Source organism: Cyanistes caeruleus, chromosome 2 (genome assembly GCF_971803275.1).
Source record: "Cyanistes caeruleus chromosome 2, bCyaCae1.hap1.1, whole genome shotgun sequence".
In the NCBI taxonomy this organism is placed as follows: domain Eukaryota; kingdom Metazoa; phylum Chordata; class Aves; order Passeriformes; family Paridae; genus Cyanistes; species Cyanistes caeruleus.
The window spans coordinates 66,596,301-66,621,103 of record NC_141702.1 but is presented as its reverse complement, the minus strand read 5'-3'; the positions used below and the strand labels follow the sequence as shown (position 1 = coordinate 66,621,103).

The following is a 24,803-nucleotide window of genomic DNA, read 5'->3' as shown; positions in this document are numbered from 1 at the left end:
CAAAAGCACAGTTACAAACTCAGGAGTATGCAGGAAAAAGAACACGATGGAAGTCTGTAACTCTCCCTTCCCCTTAGCTACCTTTCTTTGGCTGCATTTAGGTCTAGTCAAAGAACATAATTTATAAAGCAGGTATTTGCAGAGAATTGGAATCACTGATGCTCTTCAGAAATAACTACCAGTTGTCTTGGTGTATGCACACCCCAAGTACTCACAGAAGGGAGAAACAAGGGAGAAACAATAACTCTCCCTTGACATAAAATCCCAAAATAATAGAAGGCCAAAAGGGAAAAAGAAAAGGAGCAGGTTCCAAAACAGGTCTCATTCACAGTGTCTGGATCTGAAATCTAGATACATCAGTACAATCTAAAGTTAATTTACTCCAAGGATAAAGAAAATGTAACAAATTCCTCCTCCCTCCCCACTTTCTGTGCCTTCACTTACTTTCTTTCAGTGTCAGGTGTTGATGCGGTGCTGCTGAGACCAAGTGACTCCTGCAAGAGAAGACATGCAGCACTGAGAGCAGGCACTAGAGAAGCCTATGAATATCAAATTAATAATATAGCCTTTACGCAGAATATCAAATTAAAGAACAAACAAACAAAAGTGGATGATCAAAATCTAAGTGCTTACCTCAATCTGGGATCGCAGCTGTAGAGATGTGGGGCTGGCATCAGGTTTCTCCTAAAATACAACAAATATCAAGTTAATGAAATATACAAACACCAGGAAGTAGAAATATGAAGGGGAGAAAAAGTGAAAAGAAAGACAGTAACAGAACCAAGAACTATTTCAAATCAGTTCATACAGGAAACATTAACTACTCTAGAAAGAACTGCTTTCAGGATAAATTCTGAAATAATCCAGTAAAACAGCTAAATTCATACTTATCACTGGAGAATACAGGAAGTAAAACTGCCAGACGGAACTCATTCAGAATAAAATAGAAAGAGGGGCGTTTTATTTTCACTAGATCACCACCCAATTTGTTAGATAAGTTCAAGTGCGACTGCCAAGAAATTACCTTCAGGAAAGACCTGGCATTAAAAGAACATTCTCTGATGTAAAAATACTGAGAGGATGCAGATACCTTTCATCAAGACCAGTTTCTCACACAGAAACTTGTCAACAGTATGGAGTTCAAACCGCTTTTTTACAAACACCCAGGATATAACCATCTCCAGAATACTCCAGAACTCAGTCATAGAGGCTCCCTTTGCAGCAGATGGAGAGACACAGAAACTCTTAGCAAATAACTTGCCTGACAGGTTTCAGCTACCTCAAGTTAGATGAGGGTATCTAACTGAAGACTGCAAGCTAACTGCTTAAAAGGCACATAATGTTAACACGTCTATCTGAAATCAGTGGGAAAACTCCAGTTAGAATGAAGATAATACAGTTGTCACTACCAAGAACTACATTTTGTTGGTTGATATTCATATGAAATCATGGGGTAAGCTACTCATTCCTACTTTATTCTCAGCCAGCCCGAGCCCTTGTGAAGTTATTGCAAAATGAATTCCGTAATTTACTCACCACAGCTGGGTAAGCAGTGGTGTACACGCTTAAAGAAAATAAAAAAAAAAGGATATGGATTTGTTTCTCAATACTAAAGGACTTCTTGTTCATGCATTCCTCAGCCTACATGTAAAACTGTTATCTCTGTGAAATTGTACTTCCTATGCCCTTTGTTTACACAAAGGGTGACAAAACATTCTTGGGATTTAATTTTTAAAAAAACAAAACAAAACAAAAACCCAAACCCAAACAAACCAACCAACCAACCAAAAACACACACACAAAAAAAAAAAAAAAAAAAAAGAGAGAGAGAGAGGAAAAAACCCCAAACCCAGACACAATTTTCTGGAAATGCAGCCTTTTAATACTAAACAGGAAATTATTACTGACTGCCATGAGGTGGTGTTGGACTGACCCACTGAGGAGGTCTTCAAGTTCTGGAGTAGAAAGGAGCCTGCTCTGCTATCACACAACTGAGTCAGCTTGCACCGCTGGCCACAGCAGCCAGGGAGAGCACAGGATAGCTCATGGCCATGTCCTTGCTCCTGTGCAAGGCTAACACCAGGTCACTGCCCTGCTGGGGCATTTTGCTCAGCCATGCATCGTCTGCATATCTGCATTTGCTGAGTTTGTAGCACAAAAAGGGAAATTAAGTCCTTGAGTGAAAGTGGACATGAAAAGGCGATCACATCCACTTACTGAGACCCAACAGGACTCCTCTAGTCAAGCAGAAGTTGGGCCAAGGCCAGGGAAATTCCAGAGATGTTCACAGATCAGAGAAATGAAACTAGCTATTTGGCACCAGGCACCCCTCTCTTTCTCCATTAGTTTTGTCAAAATGGAATCTGACTATATTTTGCACCTGGAAAAGGCTGCAGACACATTGCTATGAATCTTCCTCAGACCCTCTCCAATGCCTGCCTTTTCAAGGAGGGAGAGAACGATCCCACTATCCAAACACTTGCCATTCATCAGCACCTCATTTGTCCATACTCTGCTGCACTGATGGGAAAATGAATATTTTACCAGTTTTATATTATAGTTCCAGTTTGCCAGTCAGGAGAACCCCACCATGTCCCCAACAGGTCTTTAGACCCCATGTTCCTGATGTCTTAAAAAGCTGCTTTGCTGCAAGTGTTTTCATTTTTTATTTTTTAAATATAGTATTTTTTTGTAGATTACCATTTATAAGAAGCTTCCTGGCCTCTAACAAGTCTTGGGCTTGAGCATTTCCTGAGTAAGTTGAAGCCTGAGACTACAATTAGATGAAAAGTTCCTATTTTCAGCATAAAACTACTCAGCTGAACTGTCAGCTGCATCCCATGTAACTAAATCCTAAAAAAACCTGACTGTATTTGCTTTCTTTTTTCTCACTTGCTGTCAAGCTTACCCTGTTAGAACAGGAGTTATTTTATAGGAGCAAGATGACTGTGGAGAAGCAGTGACCACGTTCCTCTCCCTCCTCTAGAGCGCTACTTTGCAATGCTGGAATGCAAAACACCTGATAGTCCTGCACTGTTGTGATTAATATTCCTACCTGCCTTTCCAGCAGAATGGTATTTTTTTTTTTTTTCTATTGCTGTTTACACAAGAAACCAAAGGAAAATACTTGGGGAAATAGTACTCTCAACTAAACTTCTGGCTAAGATCTGTATCAGAGATCATAGAACTTTCATCAGCCTTGAACAATTCTATTTATTTTGGTTAAAATCCATTAAACTTCACATTAAACCTCACTTTAAAATGCACAGGTTGCGCTGACTTTAATCCATTGGGATCAGGGCTCTTTTTTACCAAAGGCTAATTCTAGAAGGCTGAGCAAATGTTGCACTGTTGGCATGTTCTCTAGCACGCTATACGATCTTTTCAGAAAATATTTTTAAAGGTTAGTTTCATTAAAGTACATCTTTCATCCTTCTGAGTCAAAACTTAAAAATGAAACCAAGGACAGCCTGGGCTTATAGAAACAGTGGCTGCAGTAGGAGATATCCCTAGCCTGCATTTCCAGAGCTCTTGTCTAGACAAAGCAGGCATCAGTGCAATAGGTATGCTCTGTGTGAGCAGCCTTGCTGCCCCAGATAACTGCCCTTCACATTTGCCCATAAAGCTTGCCTGAGATGTACCAGAAAATTCGTATCACCTACATGCTACACAGTGCTCTGAAGAAACCCTGTGATCTGAGAAAGTATCTGCTCGAGTGAGGACTCCTTAAGCTACACTAATAAATCCAGTGTTTCCCAAAGGTGACTGATTTATTTGCATGGTTACTGGATTTAAGGGGCCCTAGGCAGGGCACCTGTCCTGCACCCAGAAACTCAATATGTTGGTGCATACTGAACTTGTCCAATACACTATTAAAACCAGCAACTAAGATCTGATGATTCTGGAGAAACTGAGATGTCCACAAATTGTACCCAATCCCCAGGGAACACATTAGATGGAAGGCAAACAGTGGCTTACCACAAGTTTGTCCAGCTCCCCTTGAGGTCCAAAGTCAGCACAGAATCTCAAATACCAATCATAAACCCAGGAGGAAGTTTTAAAAATTCGTAATGCAAATATCCTGTAGAGTAAGCCCACTGAAATCAAAGTAGGGATTCCTCCCTCAATACACCTGATCTATAACAATTTCAGCTTGAAGAGGAATTTTGTTCTCCCACCTTTAAAGCCATTTCTTAGCAGTTCTATTTCCTTCCTTTTTTCCTCCTTCATCCAAAGCCAATACTGCCAAGAGGATGGGTGCAGGACAAGGCCCTGAGGTCCTGGCAGAAGCTCTGATCCAGCAGCTGGAGGAAGGGATGGATGCCAGGCATCACAGGAACTGTCTGGGATCACCAGCCCTTCCACACTGTGGTGCCACAGAGAGCGACTGCAGAGCCACATGGGTAAACCTTGGGAGCCCTGGTGCAGAAGTGCAAGCTGCGGAAATGCTTTTTACAAATCTTTTGTTTTGGAAGAAAACATGTGTAGTAAGCTAAACAAGCAGGATTTGTAGCTTATGCTTCAAACCTTTAGTTGTTTGACTTAGGTGTCAAGAATGAATCTTCCTTCAAAGATAGATTTTTCCGCCTACTTTGTATACTGAATTCATATGATCATTTGCATGTATTTTCTTTTCATACTACTGCAGGTTTCTAAATATTATGATTTTGGTTTTATATACCAGTTTCCTCATAAAAATTTTCAAAACAGTTTTGCAACCATTTATGAGCTGTGTCTGAGAAATGCAACCGGGAAGAAAGTACAAAGCACAAAATACATGGGAAATAAGCTGAAAAAAACATTTCTTGACTGAAATGGCAGGTTTTGAATTCATGAGGGACTTTTCCTTCATGACAACTTCAGTTCACTTGTTCTGTATGTAGCATGACAGATAAGAGGTGTATCACAGCCTATCTGAAGGCATTGCGGGTCTGCTCCTGAAATACACAATCACAGCAGAAAAGAGCGTTTGAAAGGAAACTTGGTTATCCAGGGTATGGCTCACACATTCTAGGGGGGATGTTTTTACTTTAATTATTTTTATTTTATTTTTATTTTTATTATTTATATTTATTTTTATTTATTTTTATACTTCTCATATTTTTATTACTTAAACATTAAGCAACATCTATGCTCCACACCACAACTTTGTTTAGGAAATTATATTCATTGAATTAATCCCTTCTAATTAAGAATTCATGAACCTCTTCACAATTTCTGCCACAGGAGCTGTATCCATTTGAATCATAAATTTAAGCACTCCTCTGCAGATCCCAAGACAGGATTAATCTCACTGTGCAGATAGAAAGTGTGCAAAGTGAGACCAAGATGAGTACTGAAAAAATATAGAGACATAACCAGTAAAAAGGAGATGACTAAAAAGCTCATAGATGTATAAATAATTTTATGAAACCATTTCAGCAGGTGTAAATAAGGTATATACAGTAGAAGACTTCTGTGAGAGAGTTCTGACAGTCTTTCCCCAAAAGTTTTCTCACTTTGCTCTGAACACGTATTGCACGTTCTAGTCTAGCTTCTAAAATGATTAAACAAATTTGTATCTGAAAGCAGAGCAGTGAAGGCTTGCAAAAATTTGATTTACATTGAAGGCGATAATTCTGTCTGGAGTCCTCCACCACACTTTATTATTTCAATCTCTGCTAGAGGTGCTGGGGAAGAAGCAGGGAATCCCCTGCACAGAGACAGCACAGGTATGCAGATACATAATGGAAATTGCCTACAAGTCACAAGATATGAGCCATAGGTCAGAATAAAGACATAAAAAAGACTTATTCCTCTGCCTACCACCTCAGCAAGTGTTTGAGGGAACTAACAATTCAGTGGGTTTCCAGTGGTACAGATTAGTTCAAGTGCCATTTTGAGTTTCAAACAACAACCTCTGGACCATGCCCTTGGTTGTTTCAGCGATGAAAGGTTTTTCTGCACCATTGCTCTTGCACATTAGAGCCTCAGCTGACACATACTAAATGATAGCATCCTGCAGCAGCAGCAAAACTCTGGATCAAGGAAATGAGTTAAGCAGGAGGGGTGGTTAAAGGAAAAAAATAACCAACCCGAAATTTCAAACACTAATACTTCTAAGCACGAAACAAAGTCCAAGTGTCCCAATGCCTCGTACAAAAGTGCAGACACAGGTAAACATTTAGCTTAACTACTGATGAAATGCAGCTTCAGAGAGAACACACTGTTAGAGCATTCACATGTCTGTTTTTAGTACTGGAGAGGGAAGAAATATCCTGCCTCTCAGCTTGATGCAAACACCAGAATCTATCAAGCCTAACACATCTCAGGGCAAACATTGGACTCTCTTTCTCTCTCCCCTTTGCCAGCAATGAAAGCAGAAGGGTTTTATTCACCCATCTCAAACACACTGCATTCAACACCAAGGCTGGGACCCACAGGGTTGAAAAACACTTCACAATGATTTTGAAAAATGTAATTCATTAGCAATTAGAGAGGAACTGCAGCTTTTGTAAAGCCCTGTAACAATAAAAAGTGAGACAGCGCTAAGACGTAAATTCACTTTTAACAAACGGAAGCAGAGTCCAGAAGAATTATGGCACAAACACACAAAAAAACTCAATAGAAATGGGCTTCAGAGAAAGGAAAGTCGATATGGGAACACAGTATTCTGCAGCAGGGAAATCAAATACCTTCTGATCAATTTTCCAAACAAGATGAAGCAAGCCCAGAACTATGACAGCTAAAACCATATTAATATAAGGGCCAACATGTGATTGAGACACAGCAGGTCTTTGATTGATGCATTTTACACTTGTTACTCAAATGGTACAATACTGAAGTGTTCTTGTTGCTGGCAGGCACTGCCTCGGTACTAGAGCTCTTGCTGGTATAAAAAGGATTAGTAAGACCTGCCAGCTTTGCCTAAAAATCCTTACATTTGTCAGCACTGACTTTTATTGCACAGGTAAGACCAAAAGAAACTTTGAGAAATAATGTTGGAAAACAGGGAAATACATGTGTTTCCAGGGAGGACCTTAAGATAGAGAGAATGGTTTTGGCATCAGGAAGAGCTGTAATGTTTCAGTGGAATAAAAAAATTCTAAACAAACCACATCAAGAATGGTTAAATGTGAAGCCAGAGGGCTCAGGATGTGACACAGACAAGGGAGGCATGAGGTAAAGCCCAACTGGATACTGCCCAAATGGGGCCCTTATTCAAGAGCTGACAATGGGCCTAGGGAAGAGCCACCACTTCCCCCAGTGAGAGCATTCTGTCCCTGTGGGAAAAGCACAACAAAAGGAAGAGAGAAAATAAATTGATAAACAAACAAGCAAGTAGCAGTTTGCTACAGGGTGCCCTGTGGTCTGAACAGTCTGGTCAGCCAAGTCCAGATTCCTTGCCCAGGTGCTGGCTCTCCGGTGAGGATGGCTAATGGGAGTGTGCTGTACCATGGCCCCAGTCACCTTCTGAACAAATATCCACAATTAATGAGGAAAGCAGCACCTCTGTGAGCCTCACATTCCTATCACCACCATCCTGCAGCCTGCTTTCTGTGGGGCTAGGAATTTCGAGTGGTTGAAATGAAGCACTCACTGATAAGATGAGAAAACAACCATGAGGATCTCCTTGCCATAAAAACCATGACTGAATATGGCAAACCTCTTTCTGAATACTGATGGTACTGATTTGTTTTTATGTGCTCTTCAAGTCCAGGCCACCTCTTCCTAAGGGTCAATAATGTTCTCCATTTCCCTCTAAATAACACTTTTCAGATCTTACCAATTCTTCATTTTCACACACACAAAATAGATTTCTATTATTTGCCATTTTCTCATTTTCTCTTCAGTGTGTACAAAAACAACAAAAAATGTATTTTCTTTTTGAAAAGTGGCAAGGAAAGAGAAGGAGAAGCTCAGACTTAGACCAATGACTCCAGGAAAACTTCTACAGCCATGCTATAAATCCTTTCAGACACACCATGGAAACAGAGGCTAACACAGGCCCACTGCCATATTTGTTTCGATACTGTATTTGTGTACCTACATGCCAATATCTGTGTCTCGAGCACGTGGAATTTCAGATGATCAAATGAATGGAAAGAAAATGCAAATGAATGGAAGCTTTTGTGCTGGATGAAGCCATATGCTTAAGGCTCAGGGATTATTGTAAAATGGATTCTTTCCGTAATATTGATGGCTTTTTGCAAGTATACCCCCATTCACATCATCACTGTGGTAGCTAACATTTAAAAATTAAATGTTGCTTTCACTTTATGTTGTACCAAACAATAATTTACCAAGAAGCTCAGAAATTAAGTTGACTTTGAGTTACTTAAAAACCTTGGTAAAACTGAGGAGGCGGTAAATCAAGAGAAGGCACTGCTCATTAAGAGACCTACAAACAGTTTTTTACCACAGATGTATGGCATATCACTAATGAAGTCCCTCATTCCAGGGAGAAAAAATGCCAACATTTTGCATTCATTTCATTCTGGGAAAGCAGTGATTTGTTTTAGTTTGTTAAAAAGGAGACAGATTAAAAAAAATAATTAAACGTTATGTAGCAGAAAACAAAGCATATTTTAGTTTTAAACTTCCCCACTTTTTTTCTCTTCTAATTTAGGACAAACTGATAAACTGAAAGGTGTTTTGTGTCAGGAACTTCCATCACACCGTCACTACAATGTGCAGTAGAATTAGACAAGTTCTCTCAATTTTTTTTACTTGAGACAGCTCACATTGCAGTGACCAAGCCCAAGTATATATGAAAAAGATCCAACTCTTTCTGCTAGGTTCTCTAGCTCTAAAAGGCAAACCCAAAATTGAAAACTCAACAGTACTGTGGGAAGTAGAAGAAATATGGCACAACCCTTTTATTTCTATGACTGCTGCTCTTTGGGCTGCCTGTGGCTACTGTAAGGTTGTGCTCTTCAGAGCTCCTGACTTCCTTCATAAACCTCTAGAAAAACCTGCACCTATATCCACATTTCCAGTTTCAAAAAGTCTGTATGTATACATATACCTGTTCTGTGGGGCTTTTTTAAACATGAAATCAAACTCTTCAGAGCACGACACTAAAGCCCTTATTTAATTCAAGAAAACCCATTTATGACTTTCTCACAGCCAGCACAGAATTTCTGAAAGTTTTAATGTTATTGTTCAGGAAATTGATTTAACTTTGAATTTACTAGAGAAGTGAAAGAATACAGTAAAAAACAAAACAAAAAGAAACCCAAAACCACAAACAACACAAAACTCCTCTAAAAACACAGAAAAAAAAATCCCAGACCAACCCCACCAGGAAAAAGAGGCAACAGAACCATGTAACAGAGAGTTGTGCTGAGTCAGGACGTGAGTCACATTATCCCTGGTAAGCAGTCTTATCACGAGGCTGTGCCCACATGCACATTTACTGGTTTTCTCATCCTTCCATGAAGAAATTCAAACAGCCTACTGTTGCATCTTTTTGTGCAAAAATAATTAGATCAAAATTATAAGCATTTTGGGAAAACAGATTCTTGCTTTCCAATTGACAGTAACACTGTACCTCTATTTTCCTCTTTCAGAGGTCAGAAACATCAACAGCTGCTAGCGCAAAAAAGCAGATACCCTGAACTCAGGTCTTTGTTGGCAGTAAGCCTTGCAGCCCAAGCTCTCAAGCTATCCATTCCTTGTGGTTGAGACTATGAGGTAATGAGGTAAGCATTTTCTGCTATTTGCACCATCACTTGATTTTTTTAAATTCAGTTCAGTTCTCCCTTAGTGATTTCTATGTTCATTATTTGATGAGGACCACAGTTGAAAAGCTGTAACAACATGACATATGCTGCATATTTCAGGACTTACAGACCTGGAGGGCTGGTGTGGTCTGACCCCCATTTCAGCCACTTTGACAATGGAAACAGCAGGAATACGAATGAGAAGAAGTTTTGAAAAAAATTTATATCATACAAACTTGTGTCAGCATATTGGGAGCTAACTCTGATGACATTTCTTTATTACAATAAACTCATTTTGAAGAAACAATTTTTTTCAGGATCCATTTTAAGAAGGCACTTGAAGCAAGAAAAAAACTGATCATACTGGGAAAAGTTTTATAATAGGTATACACTTTTAAAATATGAGTTTTACAATGATTTAAAAAAGCAGAATAAATGTTTAACTTGAAATCAAACTGGTTATGTTTAGTAGGTTGATATGTGAAACTGAACACCTGAAAATGAAGACTAATAATAAGAATCCATTCCCTAGAGCTGGGCACTGCGCTTCTTGCTGTCAACCTGCATAGATGTACTTCAGGAATGTGAGTGGGTGAGGGGAGAGAGAGAAAGGTTGATAGCTAGATATTAACTTCAAAGTCTCCTAGAAAGTGAGAGGAGAAATTAATTTCTTGAACAAAAGAACTGAAAACAATCATATTTATGCAAAAAAAGGACTAGACCACAAATTGCTAATCTGTGCTTACTCATTCTTCCCACTATAAAAACTGCCTTTGATAAAAGAACTTTCAAATTAGCTGTTCTCTCTTTACCTTTGAAATTGAAGCCTGTATCTGATGGACACTTTGGGCCAGAACCTTACTTAAATCTTCATCACTGCTCATCACATGATCATTATTATAAAACTAAATTTCAAATCAACTCTGGTGCTCTAAGTCTTCATGGTAGATTGCTCCCATCAAAGGGAAACATTATTATTGAATACCATTAGACTATCTGGCAGAATTTAGTTGTGTACATGGAAGATTTGCAACATCGCTATTTCAGAATATTAAGAAGTAATTATTGCCTTCTACACATTCATGTTAAAAACCTTTATCTACACAACTATTGATAGAAATATTCCCCATTTTCTGTTTACATTTAAAATAAGACTGGGATAGAAATTCATATGCCACAGATGTTATAGTTAACAGGAACAGCCCCAACTGGAGGTGCAGCAAATAGGAGCCTTGCTCTGTGGGATTACTGTTGCATGCTTTGTTTTGAAGGGTAATGGTGCTTCAGTGACATCTGACAGCTCCAACACAAGTCAGCACAACTGCTGGTAAGGGGTTAAATCAAAGGCTTCAATCACACCATTAACGGCTCCCACTGCTGGGCCAGGCTCCAGCCCAGCTGCAAAGCTCCAGACAGTTTTTGCAAAGCTCAGCTGTTCTGCTGAAAATGCACAAGTGGGCTCCTGCCACATGACCAACAATTGGGGTAGAATGTGGGGTTTGCCCTGCCACACACACCAAACAGAAGAAAAGTACTTAATACAAGTTTCAGTGATTCTTAAATCTAAAGGGCGACAAATCTGAATTCTGAGAATCCATCAAGCAGCTGTAAAATGTTCCTTTCTTGGTTCAAAGCAGGAGGAGAAGAGATTTTCCCCAGAAGAGCACAGTGGAGGTCAGAACTCTCCCCCCAGGGCCACAGCAGCCTCCTGGTAAGATTGGCTTGTGCAGCCCCTGGGCCTGATTGCTGCTCCCTTCAGGCCAGGGTCATCATCCCACTTCCAGGCTAGCACAGGGTGGCGATGCACAATTTTGCTTTCCCTTGTTGGGTTGTTACGCAACGTGGTTATCCCATCACAGGCTGAGTAAGGATCCTTTCCAAACAAAAGGTCAATTGCTGAATAATGAACAAACTTAGTACCGAGAAGGTCTGCGGAGAAAAAATGACCAGTGCTGCTTACAGACAAAGCATTTGAACCTCAGCAAACATACATCCTTCAGTCACTACAGATAACTCAGACCAGAGGAATCATCTGCAATCATCATCTACAACTATTCACTGGAGAATTAAGAGTGCTGGAGCAAAGCCTTACAAATTATTCACTCGCCTAACATTTTGTCCTTGCTTATTCCTGAAGCTGCTCCTGAAACAGCAGCTACAACAGACTTCTTCCCCATTTCCACTTGAAACTTCAGCCTTTTTCTCCACCACACTTTGGGTCACACTTGACTTTAAGAGGGATGTACAGAGCTAGCCTTGCAGAAACAAATGAAGCACAGTCTTGCACTCCAAGAGCCACCCACCCATAGTTTTTCAGTGACGAAAGCAGCACACGCACTTCATTCCAGCAAAGCCTGTACAGCTTTGCATTCCCTCATGCACCTTCTTTTTCCCCCTATCCACTAATGGCCGTGTTTTACTGTTAAAGAAGTACTGTAGTCACAGGTAATTACGGCATTAAAAAGGCCAGCATGCTTTGAATTTTTGTCATTTGTCTTTCAAACACACATGAAGCAAAGCAGAGGCCTCAGCAATGAATAACTGCTTTTGTTCAGAGGTCCATTCAAAACCCCGCCCCTTTGCTATTAGCACTAAACAGTGAATTTACCCAGGCAATCCAGCAGCACAAGAGCCGGCCAGAGGTTACAGCAATGTCCTGATGAAGCAGGCAAAGCCAGGACATTAAGGGATTAATGCCTCGCCTGTGCTGCTTCCGATTCTCTTCACCATCCCACGGCAGGGGAGTGAGTAAGTGGCTCCGTGCGGCCTAATTGCCAGCTTGGGTTAAGCCACCACAGTCCTTCTTGGTGCCCAACACGGGTCTTGCAGGTTTCAAGATAACAACAGGTTTGATTGGCATGTGCTAGATTGAATTTATAGCTGTAATTGCTGATCAGCTATTAATTGGCAGGTGCTTGTCAGGAGCCTTGCTTGCCTGACTGTACATTAGAGTCCAGTGCTCATTAGTGGCTGGTTTTTGCTGCTGCTGCGCTGCTTTATCACCTCACTGCTGTGCCTGGGAACATTGTGATAACAGCAGCGGCGATGTGCCGGGGCTGGCAGCTGCCCAGGGACTGTCTGTGTGTCTGTGCTGTGCCCTGGGCTGCCAGGGACTGCTGGTGAACTGCAGCCCAAGGGACCTGACCCGTGGATGAATCCGTGTGGGAGCAGGAAGGTCTGGAAGCGGCTCTGGCTGTGTCAGAGCAGCAGCAGGAATAGCTCTGGAGGGATGGAGGCCCAGGGACAGGTCTGTGCTGCAGACAGGTAGACACTGACACATCAGTGCCTGTGGATAAGCCCATGCTGGAGCACCTGAAAGCATGTGGCCATGGAAAATCCCACAACAGAGCAGGTATTCCCCTGGAAAGACTGCAGCCATGGGTAAGGCTATGATGGAGCAGGTTTATCTCTGAAGGGACTGTGGCTGTGGGTAGGGCCACACCGGAGCAGGTGCACCGCAAAGCAGCTGTGACTATGGTTAGTCCTATGCCATAGCAGCTATACCCCCAAAGTCACCATGGCTTAGATAAAGGCTCCATCTGGAGCAGGCATAGCCATATGGGATTGCAGTCTCTGGATAAATCCTAGCTAGGCTAGGAGCAAGAGGTGGAATGTTCAATGTTACAGTCTGGCTCCAGGGGACAAGGGGCAGAGATTGCAATGGATATAGGTTTAAATCATTGTAACCCATGATTTGGGTTGCATGTCAAGGAATGGCTATAGCAGGAACCACACAAAGCAGTGGAGAACAAGTCTAATAAAAAGGAGTTCCAAGGACAGCAACAAATGGATTTGAGCTGGCTTTGGTGCACAGTAATTCCACACCACCTCTCCTGTCTTGAATAAACTCAGTGGACATTTATGGACATTTTAAAGGCATAGTCCAGTCCACAGGCTAGGGGAAGTAATATCTGTGTACTGCATCAAGGGACGAGAAGGAGGGTGGAAAATAATGAGGATATGTTGGATAGTGTTGTACCTGAGAATGACGTAAATGGTAAATAATGAAGGGTGGAGAGTGTGCTGGTTTTGGCTGGAATAGAGTTAATTTTCCTCACAGTGGCTAGTATAGGGCTCTGTTTTTGATTTGGGCTGGAGATAGTGTTGATAATTCAGGGACATTTCTGTAACTGCTGAGCTGTGCTTACACAGAGTCAAGGCCTTTTGTACCTCCCACCAGCAAACAGACTGGGAGTCCACAAGAAATTGGAAAAGGATGCATCTGGGACAACTAATCTCAACTGATCCAAGGGATATACCATACCATATGGCATCATGCCCAACATACACAGGTGGGGGAAGGAGGAAGAGGGTGCAGACACTAGGGGTGATAGCATTTGTCTTTCCAAGTCACTGTTACACATGAAGGAGAGCCCTGCTTTCCTGGCTGAACACCTTGCCCATGGGAAGGAGTGAAAGAATTCCTTGTTTGGCTTTGGTGGTGTGCACAGCTTATGCTTTACCTATTAAACTGTCTTTATCTCAACCCATAAATCTTTTCACTTTTACTCCTCTGATTGGCTCCTCCATCTCACCAGGGCAAAGGAGTGAGTGAGTGGTTGTGCTGGGCTCAGTTGCCAGCTGGGGTTAAACCATAACACACTGAAGGGCAGCTAGAGCAAGCAAGCTCCACACTAAGCCAAGATAATTTAAGGTCAATATAAAGGTCATCTGTTACTGTCATGCTGCAGAAACCTTGGGCTTCATCATGACTCCAACTTCATCTAAGTCTTCCTAATAATCTTCTAAATGTGTACATTGAACAGAAACAGACAAAACACAGCCCATCAAAAACGAGAAAGAAAAATTAAATATTATGGGCAATGACAAAACAAAGCACAAGACTAGAACTGAGAAAGAAAATGTTGACAGCTGGAAAATTTGTAGCAAGAGAAAGCAGACTGTACACTGTAATCCTCAAGGCAAGAAGTGTTGAGCCAGACTTCATCCTGAAGATGGGTAAAATACCTGGAATAAAATAAAATCAGCAAAACCATAACAAACCCCAACGAGCTGCACAAAACCCACAAAGAGAAAGGCAGTAGCAAAAGTACAAAAGAATCATAAGACTCACAAACAACTAACAAATGAGACCCACAAGTCCACAGACCTTGGACTCCAGCCTCTCAACACTGCTGTGAGCAACAACAATTCTCGATTTCAGTCTAAACTAAATGGCAGTCAAAGCTTTAAACTGAGGAAAAGCTACTGAAGTCAAACCACTTCATTTAATAATTTGCTGCTAAGTGCTTTCAGTTCTGCTTTGTCACTGCTGCAGGAAGCAAGCGCACTGCAAGCTGCCCGCCTGCAACAAGCCAAGGGTTTGCTGCAGGAAGCGAGCGTGCTCAGTCTTGTCTCCTCTTCCCCCCAGCAAATGTAAATTATGAATGCAAAGCTCCACGAACAAATCACCAAACACCCTGTCTTTGCAAATGTCTTTGTGCAAGCAGTATGACTCAGTTTGCTGGTAGGCACTCCAACTAAATTAATTTACCGTGGTATGGAAAACCTGAGCGAAGTAAAACTGAAGCTGTACAAACACCTGCAAGAGTTTCTAAATGCCTGGGGTTTTGCAGCCAAGACCTGCTTGTTTGGGCAGGTGCTGCCACTGTTAAGGGAGTGGCCATGGTACAAATTCCTCTGCTCAAATGTCTTCAGCAGGGAAAGCAGCCCGGACTTCTTAGAAACAAATCTGCTCTAATCAGGACAGCAATAAAATGTCTTGACCAAAAGACTTTGGTTTTTTTTCCCCCCCAGGTTATGGCCCTAACACAGTTTAGCTACATCTTGAGGCTCTATTAGTGCATAAGCCATTTCTTTTGAAGTTTTCATTGTTTCAGATCCAGTTCTAACACAAACTTCTCCTCAACAATACTGTCTCTTATTCAAGGTTACATGCAGTCTGTGAATAAGTGCATGCCAATGGATACAGAATGAGTTATCAATTACACAAGGTTTTGTTAAAAAACAAGTGAAATAAAAATAGTAGATTAGTAAATGTAGCTGAAATTACGGAACAATATCCTATCTGCTACAAGAGACTTTCACATATGCCAACAGGTCCCTCCAATCTAATAGGAATTAGATTAAGTGTTTTGTAACTCAGATTAAGTTTTTGTGCTCAGCATGGTACTCACTTCTATAAAAAAAATATGGGTTTATGCACTTCCACCAACTTTCAAAGCAGAAAGAGACACACTGAAGTCCATCAGCATCAATTTTTATTCCATCTCATCTGCTCTTCATTTCACTCCCTGATAATTCTTACATATATATACTTTTAATATAATATTTAAGAGAAATTGAGGGATTAGAACAACAAAGTATTTATGCACATGCCTGGCAACAGTACTAGTGTGTTTAAACTTTGGCATGTTTTTGCATGCTTTACTGCATTAAGTCCTGATCACACAAGACAGTGAGCGCAGTAAGACATGTTAGTAAATAATACAGGATACCTTCATTTCTCATTGCACAGGATTGCAATGTAGAATTCTACAATTCCTGTAGAAACTGCAGCTTTTATTTCACAGCACATAAGCTGCAGTTTCTATACAACTACCTAATCCTTTAGAGGACAGACATATATTTTAAAATTTGGAAAAAGAATAAATCCCTTGCTGTCTCAGCATATCCAGAGGCCGCTCTTTACCAGCGCATCACATCACAGAATGAAAGAAGACAAGAGGGTGGAAATTGGTTGGTGCAAAGAAAGAGTGGGGGATGCAGTAATGATAGGGAGATTAGCTGAAGACTGTATCATAATTCAACATTACTCATAAATTCATGGAAATCCTAACACCCAGGATCACTTATTATATTATTAATATTATATTATTATTAAGGATTCACCTTATGCACTGAAATTCCACGAGGGCTCCTATGACTGCAAAAGTGTATTAAACAGAATTCCTTAGATATCAAAAATCTACTGGTAGTCTGCACTATTGAAAGCAAACTCCAAATCTTAATGAAATTGTAAGGCCAAATTCTGATTGATTTCTGATTTGAAGCAATGCTTCTTTCTTGTGTTTCCCTGTCCTTGAAAAGTACTCATTTCTAGCTTCTTGAAAATAATTAATGGTAAAAGGATATACTATAACAGAGCCTGTTTTCGTATCACATGTAGCTTACTATGACTTCTAAAATGCTAAAACTTAGGCTTAAATAAGGTGATAGAATTGATTTACCATCATCTTTAAACTTTTAAACAGTAATTAATTTGCCTCCTAGCTCTCAGCTTGAATCAGACACTATTAATTACTCAATTAAAATTATTAATTCAATTATTAACTCTATTATTAGCCTTTCATATTAACACTTTTGTTTCCTCACCCCTTTGGTGTCCTTCAGATCTCATTAAACACCAACTCTTTACAGCACAACACCTCCCAATGAATGGAGTCTCAACTCTTCTGTATCTGCCCCCCCTTGACAAGGCCTTGAAATGCCTACAAGGATTCAAAATGCTGCTGCTGTTGTTTTGGTACTAAAATGTGAGGTTATCTCAGCAGATCATGCTCACTCCAATCCCTTTGCTGGCTATGCAAGATATCTGCTGTAAAAAGTGCTCTTCATGGTCTCTGCCTGTTTGCCACTAAATTAATCTGTTTTCTTTGCACGTCCTTGGCTTCTCTAACACTGGCAAACACTTGTCTTTTACACCATTCCTTTCTATCACTTCAAGTCTCAGTGTTAGAGGACAAAAAAGACATTTTGAAGTTTACTGCAAAATAGAAATATATAGGATGATCAGAATGAAAAAATGAATGAATTATTTGCTTTACTACCTTGAAAATCAGTTTCTTGGTAGCTCTAAATATGATTGTAATCATTATTTTCAACAAAAATAATGAAATATTTGGCTAGCACTCCTTGTTAAAAATAGGATGAGTGAAAGAGCACTACAGTTTTAGGGGCTGGCATGCAAGGTTAATTTTAGCCCATTTCTCTTTCCAGCTGTTTCTCCCATCTTGCCATTTCCAGGTATACTATAAAGTGATAAATTTTGATGTTCTCCAGATTATGAAAAGGGAAAGTAAAAGTCTTCAGAGAGGAAAAAAATTTCCCCCTTCTTCTGCATATTTTGCACTTTGCACTGCCTCAAGTGAAATATTTGCCTTTTAGAGCTGTTTAATTAAACACTGTCCTTGTCTCTGTAGGACCTGATCCCAAGGGGTAAGAGAAAAACTAAACCCAAACCTACTCAGTCTTGAGACTGTACCGCCCACCAGGACAACCAGTGGGTTCACACCTGTCACACTGCTTTGAACTCTCTCCCTGGTACTGCTGAAGAGTGATCAGCACCTGAGCAGTAAAAATTGGGAAAAGTATGGTGTGATGGCCAGAAGAGAACAAGGCACAAAGCTCAAACACAAAGGAGATTGCCTCAGAAGATGGTGTTCCTTGAGAGGAAACAGCTGGAGACAAAAATCAGCAGCAGTGCAGTGCTGATGCATCCGAATTATACTTGACATTACTCAGATTGCTGTGGTCCTCCAGTACACAGCAAGGCTTTTCCTACTTCTTGCAATAAACTAGCTCAGCACAGTGCTGAGTGACTCTGAGTTCAGCCAGCAAAGCCATAAAGAAAAAGAGTTCTCTCTGCTATTTTCATGTGCTCTGGCTGCAAACAGTCTGAACAAGATCCTCCAGGATTTAGGAGCCTGAATGATCCAGAGTATGGCATCACAGAAAGTAAAATGAAGTTATTACTTGTGCCTTTTCTGCCTTGAACTGCCAAAAACATTCATAACATGCCTCCTACAGTGCCCAAAGAAAAGAATGAGAATTATCTCTTAAAAGATATAAAAGGAGTCCTCCTAGGGTATGACCCTAAGTAAAAAACTCAAGCCCATCATAAACACAACACAGAAACAGCAGTGTTTTACCTCTCCCTTTCTATGAATGGTACTCCCAAAACAGCAATAAGGACATCTAAATAATAAAAATATTTAGTCCTTCTTCTAGTTCTGCTATTGGTTTCCTGTATTATTTCAGGAAGTTACTTAAATCCTTTGTGTATCAATATATTTGCCTGAAAACAAGAATTCTTACCTACTGTACTTCCCAGCTTTGTCAAAGCTGCCGACACACCTCAGAAAAGACATACAGACATGTAAGTAACTGGAATTACAGTGTACATCTCCTTTCCTTGGTGTCCTGGATTTGCAGGAGAGGAGAGGACTCTGCTACAGCAACCACCTCCTTGCCAAAACCAACCTTGAAAGCCATTGGTGAGATGATCACTGAGAAAGTAACCACTAAACATTCTATGGCTGTCTCCCACTCAGTGTCACACAAACCTCTCTCCATACTCTTAAAGGAATGTGTACCAGGTGTTTCTGCCTGCATATTTTCATTAGACAGACTAGATTTTAATTAGACCTGGTCACTTAAGGCAGGGGTAGCTATCTCTAGTAGTCTGAGAAAGCAGAAAGGGACAACACAGACAGAAAGGAGCTATTTTGCAACTAGTCTTTATGAAAGCACAGCTGGCAAAAGCAAACAGATAAAGTCATGTTGAGTAGGTTAAATAGTTCACCCTGCCTTATGTAATTGCATGGCTACTCTCAGGTCCTTGATTTTTACAGTAAATAACCATTCTGAAAAAATAAATGGGGGAAAACAAAAGAGTACAGACAACTGTTTTTTTTAATAGCATTCTAAGTCCCTGAAAATTCACTTTTCTCAATTTGCCCTGCTTCATTAAAAGAGTGTTGACCAAACCGAGATAACATCTCTTACTGTTACAACTTTTAATCTATGCAGCAATTCATTTTTTGCTTTTTCTCAGCTCTGGCTGTGTTCTGGATGCACACTCATGAGCAGTCCTGTAGACTTCATGGAATGTGACTATACTTCAAATACACAAAAAGCCTCAACTGAATTATCTAACTTAATTTTCATCCTCAAGCTTCCTGTGTTTTGAAAGAAAACATTTAGTAATTGTGCTCTGAAAGCATACTTTGAGGAGAATGTGTCAGCAGTTAGCACTGTGTCCCTAATTAAACCAATATATTTATGGTCTCCATAAATTCCCTCTGAAGCTATAATGTAATGCTTCTATATGTCAATTTCCTGGTATACACAAATGTTTTCAAATTATCAGCACTGCCTTGCTGACTGCTTAAGATAAGGCCCTCATGTAGCAACGCAAAGGAGACTTAGGATCTGTCACTCATTAATGAGAAATGGGAACCATTCACAGAGTGCTTTCTGCTCCTCCAGAAAAATGTCTCCTGACTGCATAAAAATGTCACCTTTTGTATATTAATTAAAGGTAAAGCATCATGAATACGCATTTCCTTTCCTCCTTCTGACTTAGTATCTCTTGAACACCATGTCCTTAATTTTTGCTGCAACTCCTTCAAATGCTAATTTAGGTTCCTTTGGTTAAAGCATGTATGAATGAATGTCCTGAAATTTTCATCAAGTTCAGAGAAGGAACATTGCTACAATTCAACACTTGCAAGCTTAATTTATTTTCTTGGAATTTTTAGAAAATTTGTCTTGTTAAATGAGAATCCAGGAGTGGGCCACAGCAAACTGTCAAGAAAATGGGGAAACCAAAAGCAGCAGAACATCCTGTATGCCAAACACGAGGAACACCCACTTGCTGTGTTATTTTTCAGTGACACTGAAGAGACATCATTTGTCATTAGTCTAATCCAGTCAATTCCACTGTTTCATCACAGGCTTGTTCCATACCCAGTCAAGAAAATGAACTTTGTCAGTAGATGCTATATCAAAGCCAAGTACAAATTACTTAACATATGAATACTTCTGCTAAACTATCTGTAAAATGGATATTTTAGCATTCAATGCAGAGATGCAAATCACATGTAACAATATCTGTCTGCCTACACAGCAACACCACAGTACCAAAACAGAACTCCTATAAAATCTGTCCTCTTCAGAGCAGTCATAAACCATGAAGTGTTTCAGAAAGAGATGTTGTGATGACAAAGGACAGAAGGTATGTTACATGACATGTCCTTACACTTCTAAAATGATTTTTACAGACAAAGCAAATGAGCACAGCAGAAAACTGCCTTCCTGCATGGTTTTAAACTTTTAATGGAGAACAGTATTTTCCAGAGGACAGGAAGGGGGACGTTGGTGGGGAAATATGAAACTAATTTCAGCAGGAGATTATGAATAGGGTATTCTTTCATATTTATGAAACACAGATCATAAAATAGTCTATGAACTAAGAAATTAGCAGACAATATATTAAAAATTATATTAAATATACAAAAACACATGTAATAGAAATTTATATGTATTTATGTATAGAAGTAATTACATGAAAACTGTATTAAAACCAATAGAGTTTTCCCCATGATAAGATACGTTCAGGATATTGCTTCTAAAACAATAAAAAATAAGTTAGGATTCTAAACTGCAGTTCCATAGAACAACAGAATATCTGACAAGGGAAAACAAGCAACACAAATAATTTTGTATCACAAAGCTATTACACAATGTAAATCTGTGCAATACAGTTTGTCACTTGATTTCAAAGTCATCAGGCAAAGGAAGAATGCAACTGTGTTTTGTTTACAGACATCTCAGGAAAATTTCAAAGGATACACAAAACAGGATGTATTAATATTATATAAAATTGAAAAAAAAATAACCCACTTAATTTTACAGGTCAGTTCTTTTGAAAGGAAGGTTGGATAGCAGTTGTCTTACAGCCCGACTTGATTTCTTAATTTTCAAGCAATAAATAAGGCCTTAAGGGTTCAAGATCAAGTAATTAATTATGAAATTTATGGAAAGCTCTACTATAAAAATCAATAAATAGTGACTAAAGAAGGCATTATGAATAAAACAACTTCATAATACTGTTAACTCCACTTGAGAGGATGGCAAAATTTTCTACATAGCAAGTACATGCCAAATCAATCCATGTAATATAATTTGCATTGAACAAACTCTTTAGCATTTTGAACATGACCTCTGTGTTGAGACAGGTAATCTTCCACTTTTGTGCAAGGTCACACATAAATACAGGGTGTTCTCTGGACCCTCCACTGTCACGCTAACAGACCGACCCTCTTCTGCAAGTATCCACAGGGGCATATGCTTTTCAGAAGGAGCTGAAAAAAACACCTCTCTCAGCGAAGGTGTAATGGGACTGGGCAATCAAAATCTAATTCTTGTCAAAGCTAGTGAAATCTATATGAATATACACATATTGGTTCACACATACATATTAGATCAATAAATATATGCTTGATCTCTGGTGAAAGATTGAATGAGAAAGGTGCAAAGAAGAGATTGTTGCCTGCTTTGGTTTCCAAGGAGCACAGGGCTGGAAGGTACTGTCATTACCCATTAGAGAGACAAAGGTTGTTTTCATTTAAGGCTCCATTCTAAAGAAACGAACATGTCAATACACTACCACTTCTAGGAAAATAACTGAAAAAGCAGGTTATTCTGGCTTAATGTTTGGGAATCAGATGCTCTGTAATAAGGAAGACTGAAGGGTACTGCATTGAAACAAAATTACACAGACAAAGACATTCAGGGTGGGGAACATCTGGGGAGCTAACAGGTTGGCTAAAAAGGATGCAGGGATCACTGTGAATCATAAGGTAAGCACAAGCCTTAGTGTCACGTTGTTGTGTAAAGAACCACCATTGTATTACAGATATTATGAATGCTAAAATAGTTTGCCTAGGGAGACAGTGGAATTAACATGCTGGGACAGTTTAAAGACAGATCAACATCTGTTAAGCATGATAAGGACAGCTGAATCTATCTTGGGGCAAAGGAGGCACCAGGTGATTTCTCAAAATTATAAAACAAAGCCAAGGCAAATTCCATGAAATATAACAGTACCTATAACAACAGGTTTGGTAACACACCAACAACAAAAATATTCCGATATTGTTGTATTTGTGTTTCACTTCTGGTTTACACATTTCACACATAACTACAAAGAGAATTTCTACTCCTCCTTTTGCAGTAACTGGAAATTTTATCCCAGGGCAGGTTCTGCAAACTTAATCTGGTGTAGCTGAGATGCAGACTGCTTATGGTGATGTCTAATCCAAAGCTGTAAGCAGAGAAGTTTAATAAACAGCTTCACTTCTCATTTATTCTGTGTTTCAGGGGGACATTTTACATGTGCACTACCCTCAACTCACTAGTCTTCAAGGGATTGCATTTGCATAGATTTCTGATCTTTTCTATTCTTTCTATTGCTACTCTGCAAAAGCAGCATAGCTGGTTGCACAAAATCACTGCTCTCCAAGAGCTAAAAACATCCAAACCAGGGAGACAAACACAAGAAAGGATAAGGACTATAGACGGATGGAAAAAGAGTAGGGTGTAGGAGGCGCTCAAGGAAAATAAAATGAAGCATGTGGGACAAAGTGAACGAAGAAAGGGGGCTGTAAGGATTTTTACTCCAAGTACTGAAGAGAGAAAAATTTGTGAAGCTTTGAAAAGATGCATGGGTAGAGTAAACGAGGAAGGCAGGAGGGCATAGGCTGAGCTACTAAGGAATGGGATGAAGGGGGAAGATGACAGTGACAAGTGGCAAGAACAGCCTAGAGAACAAGCATGGTGTCATGGAAGCAGAGTCAGTAGAGATAAAACATAGAGTCCCTCTGTGACTTCTTGTCTCCTGTAATAAGGCAGTACAGAGGCAATATCTGAGCTTTCACTGAGGACTAGACATGATTAGTCTAGAGCAATGCAGGTTCTTCAGATATTTTATCCTCTATCTGTTCTGGATAAGAGGCTGGTGATCAAAGCCTTTCATGTGCCACTGAGCTGCTCTGACACAGTGGTGGACATAAAAATCTTATGCTCAAACCCAGAGATAAGTAATCCATAACATTCCCCACTGCAAAATACCTTGCCACACAACATAACCGCATCTGTGTTAATCTGAAGCTGCTGGTAAGAGAAAGGGCACAAAGATTAATACACTTCTGTTTCAAGAAACATCTGTCTTTTGTGCAACCCCTTTCTGCACGCTTATAAATTCTTGCTCAAAAGAATTTACCATATTCTGAAAGTAATGAACCAGGATAAGAAACACATCTTGCTCAGCTGTCCAGTCCTGAGATGAGCAACAGCAGGTAAGACCAGGATAAGCAGTGTGATTCGTTCCAAGTAAAGTTTATTTTCTTAGTATGAAGCATAAGATGACTTTTTGCACTATTTTGCACTCTTACTATAGATATGGAACTCTGCCATGGGCAGAGACATGGACAATCAACAGGTTCCTTAAAAACTTCTAATAGGCCACTCTTAATAAAAGGAGCTATTAAAATTACATTAAATACTTCTGACTTGTGCTTGTTCACAAGAAGTCTTCATTTTGTTTTTATTCCACTGTTCAGACAGCTTAAAGAGCAATTTATGTAAGACACCCTTTTAGATTTCCAAATCTCCTTTCGTGTTTCTATTAGTTGTGAAGTGAAAAAAATGTGCAATTTCCCTCCAGTTAAAAAGGTGAGACAAAACACAGCTCATTTTGTATCATTCCACTTTGGGTGGGTTTGGGCTATGAATAATCTATGTGCTATGGGGTCAGCATTTCTGTGTTGTAAATGTTACATTAGTAATGTATTACCATGATAGGATATGCATTTATATGGAAAAGGAAATACATAAACACTGCCACCAAATTTTTAGGATTTACTCATTGACAAAATATCTCTCCCTGCAAATAAAGGAAGTGGTTAACTTTCAAGATGTTCCTGAGGTAAGAGATCAATTACAAGGAATTGCATCAGCAGTAGGAACTAGAATGGCACTGTCTAATATATAAGGTTAAATTAAGATTTTTCTTTTTTTAAGAAGGAAATTGTTAGGCCTCAGCTTATGGCAAACTTGTGATCTCATACAGAAAATATTCCTGTTTTCAAGACTAATAGAGGGTGAAAAGGACTGTGGTCATAAAATGATAAGGGGAAATAGGAGTAACAAAAAATACAGAAAACCGTGTCCCAAAGACCATGAAAAAGATGCAGTAACACTAGCTTTTTAAGACAGTCCCTAAGCATATAGGTAGAGATTTGAAAAGTGCTGTGATAATCTCTAAAGAAAGCTTTCATACTTGAAGATCTGCAA

At 39.7% G+C, this 24,803-nt stretch overlaps 1 protein-coding gene across 15 annotated transcripts in view; it reads right to left on the bottom strand.

The window, feature by feature from the left end:
* Positions 1–24,803, bottom strand: part of SASH1 (SAM and SH3 domain containing 1) — a 533,280-nt gene that overhangs the window by 60,866 nt on the left and 447,611 nt on the right. For all 15 annotated transcript variants that reach the window (XM_086877615.1, XM_086877612.1, XM_086877616.1 and 12 more), the window contains 2 exons: positions 634–684; positions 445–494 (listed from right to left, as the gene is read on the bottom strand). In XM_086877615.1, the coding sequence (XP_086733741.1) occupies positions 445–494; positions 634–684 (101 nt within the window). The remainder of the gene's footprint in view (positions 1–444; positions 495–633; positions 685–24,803) is intronic.